Source organism: Mauremys reevesii, linkage group 25 (assembly GCF_016161935.1).
Source record: "Mauremys reevesii isolate NIE-2019 linkage group 25, ASM1616193v1, whole genome shotgun sequence".
In the NCBI taxonomy this organism is placed as follows: Eukaryota; Metazoa; Chordata; order Testudines; family Geoemydidae; genus Mauremys; species Mauremys reevesii.
In genome coordinates this window covers 14,842,927-14,856,553 of record NC_052647.1, presented here as the reverse complement: position 1 = coordinate 14,856,553, position 13,627 = coordinate 14,842,927, and the positions used below count along the sequence as shown (strand labels likewise).

Below are 13,627 nucleotides of genomic sequence, written 5' to 3'. Positions count from 1 at the left end.
GCGAGGGGCTCCCGGGCGGGGCTCAGCCATTCCCCGCGGCCCCGGGCCCGGTGCAAATCCCCCGGGAGCTCGCGGCGCTGCCAGCCGGAGACGTGCGCGCGGAGCAGGGTTGTGCGGGGCAGTGATGGGCGGGGAGGGCTTAAGTGATGTCAGGAAAGAGTCTTCCTCCATCCCCATGGCGCGGAGCAGCTGATCCCCCTGCGGCGGGAACCCGACTCCCTGCACCCCTATATCCCCGGGGAACAGCCCCCCATGCTCCTCCAGGGACCCAGACACCCCACACCCCCAGATCCCCGGGGAACAGCCCCCCATGCTCCTCCAGGGAACCGGACACCCCGCACCCCTATATCCCCGGGGGAACAGCCCCCCATGCTCCTCCAGGGACCCAGACACCCCGCACCCCGAGATCCCCGGGAACAGCCCCCATGCTCCTCCAGGAACCAGACACCCCGCACCCCTATATCCCCGGGGAACAGCCCCCATGCTCCTCCAGGAACCAGACACCCTGCTCCCTATATCCCCGGGTAACCGCCCCCCATGCTCCTCCAGGTAACCTGACACCCTGCACCCCCATATCCCCCGGGAACAGCCCCCCATGCTCCTCCAGGGAACCAGACACCCCGCACCCCTATATCCCCGGGGAACAGCCCCCCATGCTCCTCCAGGGAACCAGACACCCTGCACTCCTATATCCCCGGGGAACAGCCCCCCATGCTCCTCCAGGGAACCAGACACCCCGCACCCCTATATCCCCGGGGAACAGCCCCCCATGCTCCTCCAGGGAACCAGACACCCCGCACCCCTATATCCCCGGGGAACAGCCCCCCATGCTCCTCCAGGGAACCAGACACCCCGCACCCCTATATCCCCGGGGGTTCAGCCCCCCATGCTCCTCCAGGGAACCAGACACCCCGCACCCCTATATCCCCGGGGAACAGCCCCCCATGCTCCTCCAGGGACCCAGACACCCCGCACCCCTATATCCCCGGGGAACAGCCCCCCATGCTCCTCCAGGGACCCAGACACCCTGCACCCCTATATCCCCGGGGAACAGCCCCCCATGCTCCTCCAGGGAACCAGACACCCCGCACCCCTATATCCCCGGGGAACAGCCCCCCATGCTCCTCCAGGGAACCAGACACCCCGCACCCCTATATCCCCGGGGAACAGCCCCCCATGCTCCTCCAGGGAACCAGACACCCTGCACCCCTATATCCCCAGGGAACAGCCCCCCATGCTCCTCCAGGGACCCAGACACCCCGCAACCCTATATCCCCGGGGGGACAGCCCCCCATGCTCCTCCAGGTCACCAGTCCCCCTGCACCCCTATATCCCCAGGGAAAAGCCCCCCAATGCTACTCCAGGGACCCAGACACCCCGCACCCCTCTATCCCCCGGGAACAGCCCCCCATGCTCCTCCAGGGAACCAGACACCCTGCACCCCCGTATCCCCAGGGAACAGCCCCCCATGCTCCTCCAGGGAACCAGACACCCTGCACCCCCATATCCCCAGGAACCCCTCCCCCCAGGGAAACAGCCCCCCAATTCTCCTCCATGGAACCATACACCTTGCACCCCAGGGGACAGTGCACCCCCTCTACACACCCCTGGGAATCTGGGCTGGCTCCTCTCTGGTCACTAAACTGGGCCTTTGGTGATGTCCGGAGTGGAGGGTTCGATCCTGCAGCCAGGGAGGTTGAAATCCTGGCTCCAGTGAGTCAATTGCAAAGCTCCCCGACTTCAGAGGCCCAGAGTTCACCCTCAGCAGCTACTCCTGCTCCTAAAGATCAAGCCCCTGGCTCCTAGTCTGTTTATACCACCCCTACCCCACCGGGCTCCTGTTCAGCCAGGCACTACGGTAACAACCCAGGTAAATACTGCTCAGGTCCAACACCAACCCCCTCTCGCCACCTTCACGCCAACCGTTGTGCTGTTCCGCTCCGTGCGTCCCCCCAGACCCGAGCGGGGAAGTTTCGCTCCTCTGAGTGGAGCCAGGGGAGGGAGGAAGTGATTAGGGCTCTGTTTCTTTTTGCAGACAGGTAGCTGAAACATGGCCGAACTGGAGCGAGTGAACTTTGGCCAACCACTGAGCTTCATGCAGAAGTGTTTTAAGAGAAAACTTTTCAGCAAGGATTTAAGTTTGGCTTTGGTGCGACGTTCCCCTGCGGTGCAGCTGTCAGCAGACACCGTTGTGTAGCTTGGACTCAACCCCCGCACCCGCAGAATAACTCCCCACCGGTCATTAAAGAGCCAGAGCGTTTGTCATCAGTCAGTTTGTTAATCCTCCTACCCTGACCCAATCCCAGCAGAGTAAATCCCCTCGCCCTGCCGCAGCATCAGCTGGACCGAGCTCCCTTCACTTCCTACCCTGCGTATTAGCTAGCAGGGCTGGGCTCTTCCAACAGCTGCTGTGGCCAGGCCCAGGGTGGCTGCATTGTTGTTTGCGCTGCTGCCGCTGGCTGAAGTAGCCTCCATGTTGATTCTAAAGGGCAGATCCTCAGCTGAAATTCCCCAAGTGCCAGGACTCAGCCCACTTCCTCCCCCAGCATCGCTGAACTCCTGGATCTTGCTTCCACTGCTACTCCATGGCTCAGACACCGTGACTACGTGACCCACCTGCAGGCCACTTCGAACCCCCACAAAGAGCCGCACCGGGCGCGTTCCAAGAAGCAATTGTTTACTGGGCTAAGAAATCGCTGCTCAACGCCGCGTGGTGTTTGACTCACCCACTGCTGGCTCGCTGAAGTCCATCCACTATTAGTGCTGCCTTCACTTCCTTGCCTTGGTCTCCCTTTCCCCATGGCAGTGAACCAGCACGTCCCCACAGGTCACACTGCATTCCTGCTACCGCCAGGCTCTAGTCCAGGGGTCGGCAACCTTTCAGAAGTGCTGGGCCGAGTCTTCATTTATTCACTCTAATGTAAGGTTTCGTGTGCCAGTCAGACAGTAACGTTTTTAGAAGGTCTCTTTCTATAAGCCTATAACATATAGCTAAACTATTGTTGTACGTAAAGTAAATAAGGTTTTTAAAACGTTTAAGAAGTTTCATTTAAAATTAAATTAAAATGCAGAGCCCCCCGGACCGGTGGCCAGGACCCAGGCAGTGTGAGTGCCACTGAAAATCAGCTCACGTGCCGCCTTCGGCACCCGTGCCATAGGTTGCCTACCCCTGCTCTAGGGTTACAGGGCTGAGTTGCTCCTCCAAACGAGTGCTAGGACCTTACTTGGAAGCTATTGTCTTCCATGGGTCTCCTAGGCTTGTGCTATTTAGCTGGAACAATGTTCTTGTCCTTTCTATTCATTCCGACTGAAGGGTCGGGCTGGTGAAAGCCACCACTGGAGACCAGAGCTCCTAGGCCCAGAACTGGCCCAGAACCCCTCCTGCATCCCTGCTGGGGCAGCAGAAAAGAATTTTAAGCCAAAATTCTCAGCAGCAGCCACCGATAAGGGAGGCGTCACTTTTTTGTTCAACATCTCCCACAGGTGCTGAGCACCTGCAGCTCCCATTGACCTCCCTGATGGGTGCTCAGCAAGCCTGAAAACCTCTTAAGGCAGAGCCACTGCCAGGCTCTGTCTCCTTTGAGTCGCATTGCTAGGGCTGTGGGAGTGGGATTTAAACATCCTCCAGGAGCTGACCTGGGATTTGACAGCAGGCTGACGAGCCATCATGGCTGGTTACCACCTGGGGACGACTAGCCCAGGGTGGAGCCGAACCTGCGGTGTGGACGCAAGAGGCACCAGACCCTGTTAACTGTGGCTGGCCAAGCAGAGGAACTTGGGAAATCTGTTTCGCCGTCAGGAATGATCTGGCCCAGGGAAGGGATGGAAGCGCAGGCTCAGGGAAGGGGCCAGACTTCTCAAGGATTGGGCCCAGGGCTCTTTGGAGAATCTGGCTGTAATGTCCCCATGGGACCTGAGCGTTCTGGAGGGGACTGTGGATGCAGAGCACAGAACAGGTTGGCCCTGAGCCCTCCTGAAATTCAGCCCCCCCGTCAGCTTCCCCATTGCTCTGCCCTTCACCCGGCAACTGTTCTCACTTCACTGGCCCCCATCCGACTCTCCCAGCCCCTTGGTAAGAACACGTGAGCACGCAGAGCTCTGATGTGAAAACAGTTTATAGCAGACTCAGAGAAACCCACACGCTCATCTCCACCTCTGATGGAGGTGGCGCTACCTGAGCAGGGGGGAGACACTCTCGACAATCCGAGACCCCGAGTAAAGAGAAGGCCCAGGCCAGTTTCATTACACCCAGAGCTTGAGATCTACAGAATACAGACAGGTCAGTTTCTAAACACAGTGTCTCTAACAAACACTTGGGCGTCAGTCTCCATTAGGGAGGAAGTGGGGACGGGGTGTAAGTGTTGATGAGACAGGGTCTGGAGATCTCACCCCGGCTTTAAACAGATCCCCTGGCTGCTTAGCGTTCTTTTAGCAGTCAGGAAGAACTGCTGATGGCAGCGCAGTGAAGTCACTGGACAACACACACAAGCAATAGCTCCTGTGTGCCCAGGTACACGTAGTTACTGCCCCTCTGACGGCACATTGTGCTGAGACGGAGCTTGCAGGAATCGTAAGCAACCGCCGCTCTTTCGCGGCACTCACGTCTCCTGCCAGCCCAGCCCGCTCCGCTTACAGCGGCCACTCTCGCCACATTTGCGGCACGTCAGACGTGGGCTTGGTTTAAGGTGACTGACTAGGGAATACGGGTTTAGTGGCTGTGCAGGTGCCCAGCTGCGCCCCAGTATTTCCGGGAAGGGGCTTTATAAAGCTTAGCAAAGACTCTCTGCTTACCCTGGTGTGCTCTTCGACCACCCGCAGCATTCTCCCCCTTTCCCAGATGGAGAGAGAGGCAGAGAAGGGCCTTGCCTCATGGGCACCCACAGAGACTCCCGACTGCTGTTCTAACTGCGGCTTGGGGGGGGGGGGGGTCACAGCTGCTCTGTTGCAGACAATTCTTTCCCCACTGTTACAACAAGATAGTGTTAAAGACAGAGAAATACAATCCCTGACCACGGTATTGTTAGAGCCTGTGCAAAGCCCCTCCCCAAACAGTCAAGGGGAGAAAGAGGAGGGGCCCTGTCCGGGAATTCACAATCCCACTCCGATGAAACAAGGCAGCAGCAGCAGCCCCAGTGCCAGGCAGTGCAGGGATGAGGTTCCGTAAGGGAACCGGGGCTTCAGGAGGGACCTGAGGGAGGAAAGGGAGACCGGGGCAGGGGAGCCGACAGGCCAGCTGTAATACAGGCCACGTGGCACTAGGAGCAGTTTGCTGACATTTCTGATCGCAGCCCCACGTGACCCCCACGTAGGGAGAGTCACAATTAAGGGCCGGCCCAAGTGCAGCCTGCAGAACGCTTCCATCTGAAACGTACAGACAACAGGGCGGGTCTAAGCAGAGAGGCCTGCCCGGGCAAACACCCGCTGGGACCGTGCTCGGGGGCGATTCTACTTGCCGGGACACCCTGGGTCATCCTGTGTCATGGGGAGCAGAAAGGGGAAACCCCCTGGCCCCAGGGGCCTGGCCCTACAGAGCCAGCGTGTCTTTGATGAGCCGCCGCATGGTGGTGGTGACGGAGGAGCCGAGGGAGTCGGTGATCTGGTAGGAGATCTTGTAGAGGTAGGGCTGCACGTCCTTCAGGCCCGTGTCGAAGACGTTGTCCACCTCCGACTGCGTGGGCATTTTGGGCAGGTACTCGTGCCTGTTCATCACCTCCACGATGTTGATAATCTTCTCGCACAGTTTCTCTCCCACCTTCTCCCGGCAGATCTGCCGCTCCTGCTCGTTGGCCAGGTTCACCACGTTGACCTTGATGGTCCACACCTCCCAGGGGATGCACTCATCCGAGAAGGGCCAGCGCGACTTCTTCTTCTGGTAGAACTCCAGGGAGATCTGCCCGATGCCGTCGCTGCCTGAGTATCGGAGGGCGTCCTGCGGAGAGAGCACCAGGCACAGCCGAGGTTAAGGGGCTTAGGGACACTGGAGCAAGGGCCATTTGGCCAAACCACGACAGACAGTCCCCGGCTCTGTCCTGGACAAACCCCTATGGAATTAAGATAATTCAATACAGTTTAAGTTAAATCTTACAGAATTAGGTTTAATCCATTGGGGCCCACTGTATTTAAAATGCAGGGCTTTGTGTGTTATTGTAGGGTTGAGCGTAGGGACTTAGTTAATGGAAACGTTGGGAACTGCTAAGGACTTTCAGACAATGCATGTAAAGTGGATTTCCTAGGACAAACCTGAGGGGTGAGAAGGATGCAAACGGCCCACTCTGAGTCCACCCTTTTGAAGCTGTGCCCTGGGGAGAGAAGCCAATTGTCTGGATCAAAGACCCCTGAACTGTATAAAGGGCAGAGGGGGCCTGTTCTGAACTCGTGACTACAAAGGAAACGCCTTGGAGGGGTGTGGAAGGACTGCCCCTGCCAGAGCCACCTGAGAGATGCGTGTGTGTAAAATGTGTTTTCTTTGTAGTGCCTCTTGACTAAAGTAGGTTTTCACAGGAAGTGCTGGGTGGTGCCGTCCCACCGTTAAGCATCTCTGCAGAGAAAGCCAGCAGGTGTGGGCAGCCTCTCTGCTGGGAATAACACCGTGAAGGCAGGCTGGAAATACCCCATCCAAGACAGGCAATGGCCGGGGCCTGGACACCTGAGAGCCGGTGCCCTTGCCCTTGCCCTTGCTGGGCCATGGAGGAGGAACTACAGCTGTGACAGACCCCACTTAGCATTGACAGAGCCCCTGGCAAACACCAGTGATATGCAAGTATCAGCTCTAGCGATCTCTGCTACTCAGCTGGCCCTGCCACCAGTGTCTGAACACCTCATGTACCCCCCCACCCCCAACAGCCCTTTACAGCAGAACAGTCTGGGTGGGACACTGAGGCACAGTGAGGCTAAGTGACTTGCCCATGGTCACACATTGACTGTGGCAGAGCAGGGGCCTGAGCCCAGGTCTCCCAAGTTGCAGGCCAGCTCCTGACCACTAGGCCATTCCTCCTGTCGTCAGAGAGGAGGAAGTTCAGACCCAGAGCTGCAGCACCACGTAACTCAATTCTGCCAGAGAACCCAGAATCCCGAAAAGCAGGAGGGCTCTTCCACAGACAATAAAAGCAGGTAAAACTCACGAGGCCAGCCCAGCAGTGCCAAAAGCAGCCGCTACGTCTTACAAACATGAACCCGAGCCCCCTGGCACTGTCTGGTGGAGAAAGCGAAGGAAGTATCTGGTAAAATGTCTAACTTGCCCCAGTGAGGGAACTGGGCAGCAGGACCGCTGGGTTTCATTCCTGGATGTATCGCTAATGCATTATGTGACTTTGACAGGTCACATCCTCTCCTTGTCCTCAGATCCTCCAGCTGTAAAACAGAGAAACTAACCTTCTGTGAGGGTCCATTAAACCGTGTACCATGCTCCCAGGTCACGGACGTAAGCCAAATATCTTCTTTGTCTTAGTCCAATGTTCAGAGCTCGTGACTACAAAGGAAAGGCCTTGGAGGGGCGTGGAAGGACTGCTCCTTGGCCTGGCAGAACAGAGCTCAGCACGTGAAACTGCTGCTGTCCAGGAGCCGTTTCCAGTTACTGGAGCTCTGCTCTTCAGGGCCTGGAGACGCTGTTAATTTTCAGCAGTTTGAGATTCTCTCTCAGAAGCCCAGCCAGATAAAGTCATTATGCTGAGCAGTCTCGACGTTAGCAGCCTCGTCCAGAGCTAACGAGACTTTTTAAAATATTAAATCGAACCGCAAAGCTGACGACTGACCTCATCACTGCAAGTTAGGGCTAGCAAAGCCCTGGAAACAAATGGCTGCTGGTGGCGCGTCCATCATAAAACAGGGCAAATCAAACGAAATGTGGGAACACTTCTTCAGGGGGGTTGAGAGGCACAGTCGCTCACGTGGACTAGACACGCTTGGGAAAAGGAACACAGCTCCTTGCCGGGTGGGCACCATGCAGTTTGCGAATCCCCAAACCCCCAGCTCGTCCCAGCTGCCTATGGCAATGACTCCAGCACTGCTAAGACGGGGCAGCCCAGGAGCAGAAAACGTAAAGGGACATTTAAATTTTGTGCTTTGCAACCTTCATCGCTTTCCTTGATTATTAAGGAGGATTGTTAGTTCCTAGGGCTGGAAATCCGGGATGGGGCTGCCAAACTGGACACTCTACAGACGATAAAGTATTTGAACAGTGATGACATCCAATCTCTCCACAACCCAGATATTACTGCTTCCCATGACCTTTTCAGCAGGATTTAGGACACTGTGGTTCATAATGCAGAAAACTCAAGGGATGATTTGTTCCCTAAATCTCCCTAGTTAAAATTCACAGCAACATATGTCTTGGATTTAATTCCACAGAAACCCTGTCACAATCTGACCATCCCCAACAGCCTCTAAATTAGCTGGAGCACAAATTGCATTGAACAGGCATTGCAAGATGGACAGTATCTAGGCCCCGCTGCATTACACACCGCGAGCTTTGAGCAATAGGCAGAGGGGGTCGGGCAAGGCGCCGCAGAGAGAGAGCCGGAGCAGCGTGCTGAGATGTGCCTCTCCAAATGCTGAACTGCCAGGGCTTCATGTCTCCTGCCACTAACTCTCTATGGCCGCGGGGTCAATGTATCCAGACCTCATCCGTCCACAGAGCCACTGCCTCTCTCTACCTAGAGCTACAAAATTCTCCTTTCCACTCTGTGACGACTCCGATGATGCTCTCTGTGAAGAAGGCTGCATAGCCCCAAAGTGCAGGATGCTGGGTTCATTCCCAGCCCTTTGCAATGGAGTATTTTCCTACCCCACGTGACTTTGCACTTAGTGTCTTTTCCCCAGAGAATTTCCAAGCACGTCACCTCACCACACCCACCGCTGGGGTTAGCTGGTTTGCAGAGGAAGAATGCAATGCACTGAGGACGTGTCTTCATCACAGAGTTAACCTGCGTGATCGGCACCTGAGTGTGGGCACCAGGTTAGCCCAACCAAGGAGCGAGCGTCCCCCCCGCAATCTCTTTTTGCGTTTCTGTGTCCTCACTGGTTCTGCGCTCGCCCTGGGACGTATCCCAGGGTTCCCTGTGCTGAGACGCTAGGATTCCTTCCCAGTCCAAGTGAGGGAGACCTTGTCTGTCCTTTGGGGTGGAATTGTGGGAAGGGCGCTGGAGGACTATCAGCACTCGAGCTATTCAGCCTGCATCCCTACTGCAGAATGAGCAGGTCCCAGCCAGGGCTCTAACCCACCCTCCCAGCTGGGTCAGCTTGCCCAGGCTTAAAACACCTCCAGACCTGGGGCAGAGGCTCTTCTGGGTGGATGGCAGATGGCTTGGTTAAAACCCGGGGGAGAGCCTAGGTTAACCGTGGAGCGAAGACGCATCCTGGGAGGTTAAGGCCAAAACCTCTCATGCGGAGTACCTGCCTTTCAATGCCTTGGGCCCGATTCATAGCAGGGCTACGGGCCTGCAGCTCCACCAACCCCTATTGGGATTTCTGGTCTGCACATCCTCTGAGAAGTCAGCCAGGGTGACTGGCCCCAAGCTCTTTACCTTGAATTCCCCGACGGCCTTTCTCAGCGCTCGGTCCAGCTCCTCGGAGGAGACCCTGGCGTAGGTGAAGTCAATGAAGTCGCAATCGATGTCCTGCGTCCCCACTGTCCCGATGGAGTAGGTCCCCTCCTTCTTGTAGTGGAACTTGCCGGTGCTGCGGTGGAGGAGTATGGTGTGGAGCACGGCAAGCATGGCCTCCTCGATCTGGCGGCCCTCCACCGAGACCTCCAGCACCTCGGCGCGGCAGTTCATGGCAGTCTGCGCCCACGAAGCCGATGTTTCCAGCTGGGGCGGCAGAGTGGTCCTCTCCCTGTAACCAAGCAATACGTCAGCACACTGTGACCACGGGACAGACTCCGGCAGCAGAGAGGAGGGTGGGACTGGGGTTATGGCATCGGCCTGGGAAATCTGGGCTCAAGTTCTCAGCTCTGCCACTGACTATGGGACCTTGGCCAAGTCACTTCGCCTCCCCAGCTGTACAATGGAGAGAAGAACCCTCCTGTTCTCCTGCCCATACGGAGAGAGTGAACTCTTCTGGGCAGGAACAGTTTTCAGCGTGGCAGGGCTCTGTTGGGACGTCCAGGAACGGCCGTGCCACTGATTGTCACCAGAGCAGAACAGCCAGGGTCAGTCGTTTGCTCACAAGCAGGGTGTGTCAATTGGTGCAAACAGGGCCCCAGGAATCACGTGATCTGAATTCCATTCCGGACTCAGCCACAGACTTGCTTGGTGGCCACGGGCAAGGCCCGGCCTCCCTGTTCCTCAGCTCACTGCTCTGCAACAGGAGGGTAACCCTCAGCCTTCCTCGCCCTCAGCCACACAGTGCACGGCGCATGCTGACACTTGACAGAGGCAACACTACATTGTCACCTTTCATTGGAACTTATTAATAAAGCCTTGCACCGCCACAGCACCTTTCATCACAGGATCTCGGCAGGCTCTGCAACCATGAACTAAGCCGCCCAACCCGCTGTGTGCTAGGCAATGTCCCCAGCTGTGAAACGGGGATGAGGCACAGAGACGTGACGTACTCAGGCTCACATAGCAAGAAAGGAAAAAAAAGCTCTGAATAAATGGAGCCCTCACTCCCATGCTCTAACCATTACAACACACTGCCTCAGGATGCCTGCTTGAACATGTATTTTTGCAGTTATTCTCAATAAAGAATATTTTTACCGTGGGGGAATACTTTTTTTTTCTTTTGTAGAAAGCATTATAACCCCGCAGGTCAGGGGCCTAAATGAATGGCAATGGACCATGATAAGGAATAACCATTCCCGTCCTTTGGTCTCACATGTCCAGGGTGTGACTGAAACAACCTCGGGATCTTCCAAGTCTTGCAAAACATGGCAGAGATCTCCGGAGATGTGTCAGCTTGACGTTAAACCTGCGGGGGGGACTGGGGATTGGGGTGGGAGGCTATTTCTGCTGTGGAAAGCCAAAGCAATCAGCCTCACAACCCCATTTGTAAAAGAAGTCTGTCTGTAATGACGGCAGAGACTGCCCCCTAGTGATTCCAATTTAAGGTGACACAAACACTCTTCTCTTATTTAAAAAAGGGGCGGAGGAGATCCGAGAGGCCCTGGGTACTCCAGACCAAACAACATTTCATGCTACCACCCCTCCCAGAAAGACGATTTCGTAACCCAGCTCAGCTAGCACCTGGAAAGTCGGTTTTTACAACCAGCTTGTGAGTTGTCCACAGACTGGCAACGACATGCAGAGCCAGACTGAAGCCGTTTAAAAAAACACCCCGTGTCTGCATTAGCAAGAGGAGACCGATTCTTTAGATCAGGGTTATAGGAAACTGCGTCTCCTCTTAAGCAGCGGTGATGGCTGATGAATGATCCACTAGTCTGAAGAGAGTTAAGAAAGCTTAGCACCCGCCGTAGCGAGGTGCCCTAGACAGACACTGTGGTCGTGGCCCGGTGTTCAGGAGACTCTGCTGTGACGGGTGTAGACAGGCGTCGCGAGTTAGGCCCTGTCTAGGTGAGGTGGTTTCTCAGGTACAGTTGTAATGCACAGCAGGTCACGTGTATTGACCCGCGAAGGAGGAGGGAGAACTGGGCCATGAGAGGGCCAGGAAAAGCCCCTCCCCTAGCCCTGGGGCTACAGGTAAGTGATCAACACTGGAATTTTGTCTGGTTTGCTCCCTGGCTTCTGACACCAGGGAGACGTCCCCTCACCCTTGTGTGCCTCAGTTTCCCCACCACATGACAGGCTCGTACAGACCCGCCTCTGGGAGGGGAAGGGTGGAGGCCGCCAGGATGAGTCCAGTAGTGGGAGATCCTTGGACGGCTGGGGCCTGAGACAGGCAGTGTGATCACCACTTCGGGGTGCTCCCAAGTCACGGTGGGAACCCCGCCCCCCATCTCCTCCCAGGGTCACCACGGGATCCTCACACCCGCTGCAGACCAGCGAGAGCAACTCACTGGCCCTGCCTCCTGCTCAGAAGGGGGATCCCCGCGAACCCAGGCGTCCGGGCCCCGCCTTCCCCCACGAGGGGATTCCTGGGAACTGGGGAGACAAGTTCCTGTGTCACGGGATCCCGCTCACAGGGCCCGTCCGGAGCAGGGGGAGATCGCTGGGGAATGGGGAGATGGGGGGGGGGCCAGCCAGAGTGTGTGGCGGGGAGGGAGATGGGGGCGGCCAGAGCGGGGGCCCGGCCAGAGCGGAGGGGGAATGGGGAGCGGGGGCGGCCAGAGCGGGGAGGGGAGGGGATCCTGGCCGGAGCAGGGGAGGGAATGGGGAGAAGGGGGCCCGGCCAGAGCGGGGGAGGGAAATGGGGAGCGGGGGCCGGGGAATGCGGAGATGGGGTCCCAGCCGGAGCGGGGGAGGAATGGGGAGCAGGGGTCCCAGCCGGGCCGGGGGAGTTGGGGGCCTGGCCGGGAGTCTCCCGGGGAGGGGGGGGGCCGGGCCGGGCCACCTGCCTCCCCCCGACTCACCTGCCTCCGACGCTGGCCGCGGCCCCGCCTCCGCCTGGACTGAACCACCCCCGCCCGGCACAGGGGGAGGCGAGACCCTGGAACGTCCCATCCCAGGGAATGGGGAGCGTGGAATAGACCATCTGCGAGGGGCAAACCATCGGTCTTCCTCTGAACCCCGCCAGGCCCCCCTTTTCCCTTAAAGGAGTGGGGGAAACAGCATTTATATTTTTGTTTCTTTTTATTTATTTTCGAACCCCCCAAACAAAACAAACTTGTTAACGAATCCCCCCTCTCCAGCTCTGACTTGGTTTGTTCCGAAAAAGAACAACCACAGAGCTGGCTCTGAGGGCGCCAACGAGCGCCCCACTTCCTAGGGCGTTGGCTCTCGGCTGCCCCCTGGCTTGGCGGACTCCCCGGCGGAGATACTGCAGCTGCAAAGGTGTGCAGAGCCCAGGCCCCTCCACGTGGGTTTCTCCCCCTTGGTGAGCTGGGGGTGACCTTGGTTTGCACCGGGCTGGCGCTGCAGCCCCCGGAAAGTCCTGGCTCAGACTCAGAAATCCCCGAGTTTGGCTGGCGAGCAGGAGGTTTTGATAACAGCCTTGGCTCGGGCTGTGCATCCCCGGGGGGTTCCTCACACCCCCAAATCGTTAATTCCTGGGGACTCCAGGACAGTCCTGGAGGGTTGGCAATGGCAGCCCTACCTGGCTCACAGTTCCCTGAGGCCTAGACACTTCCTTTGAAAGCAAGCTGAGCGCCGGGAACAGCCGCTCGAAAAGGGACCCTAGCGGCTCCCGTCTGCACCGCCGACTGGGCGTGGGGCTAAGGTGGGCTAGTCCCTGCCTGTCCTGGGGCACCGCGCTGCACCCCGGAAGTGGCCAGCAGGTCTGGCTCCTAGGTGGGGGGCGGGACACGGGCCTTTGTGCGTTGCCCAAGCACTGGCTCCACACTCCCATTTCATTTCTGTTCCCATCCCAGAGCTGAGAGTCACATGAATCCAGGAGCTGGGGCTGTAGGAAATACACCAAATATTCCCAGCATTAGCAACCCTGGACATTATTTATGCAGGGCCTCAGATGACACCCCACACCTGCTCCAAGGAAATAAAAGCACAAACTGTTTGAAAAATACAGGGCAGCTTAATGTTTAGAGGGAGATGTTCTGTCTTTTGCTCTTTAAACA

At 57.3% G+C, this 13,627-nt stretch overlaps 1 protein-coding gene across 4 annotated transcripts; it reads right to left on the bottom strand.

Moving 5' to 3' along the window:
* Positions 1-4,097: 4,097 nt before the first annotated feature.
* Positions 4,098-12,517, bottom strand: ATG101 (autophagy related 101). 4 transcript variants are annotated; one of them, XM_039514907.1, is made up of 3 exons: positions 12,467-12,517; positions 9,522-9,831; positions 4,098-5,929 (listed from the first exon to the last, which is right to left on the bottom strand). In XM_039514907.1, the coding sequence occupies exons 2-3, from the start codon at positions 9,771-9,773 to the stop codon at positions 5,525-5,527; spliced, it is 657 nt and encodes a 218-aa protein (XP_039370841.1). In that variant the 5' UTR covers positions 9,774-9,831; positions 12,467-12,517; the 3' UTR covers positions 4,098-5,524. The 4 variants fall into 4 exon arrangements, with proteins under 4 accessions (XP_039370841.1, XP_039370845.1, XP_039370844.1 ...); XM_039514911.1 differs by having other exon boundaries at positions 12,471-12,491; XM_039514910.1 differs by lacking the exon at positions 12,467-12,517 and adding an exon at positions 11,954-12,089.
* Between the last annotated feature and the right edge of the window lie 1,110 nt (positions 12,518-13,627).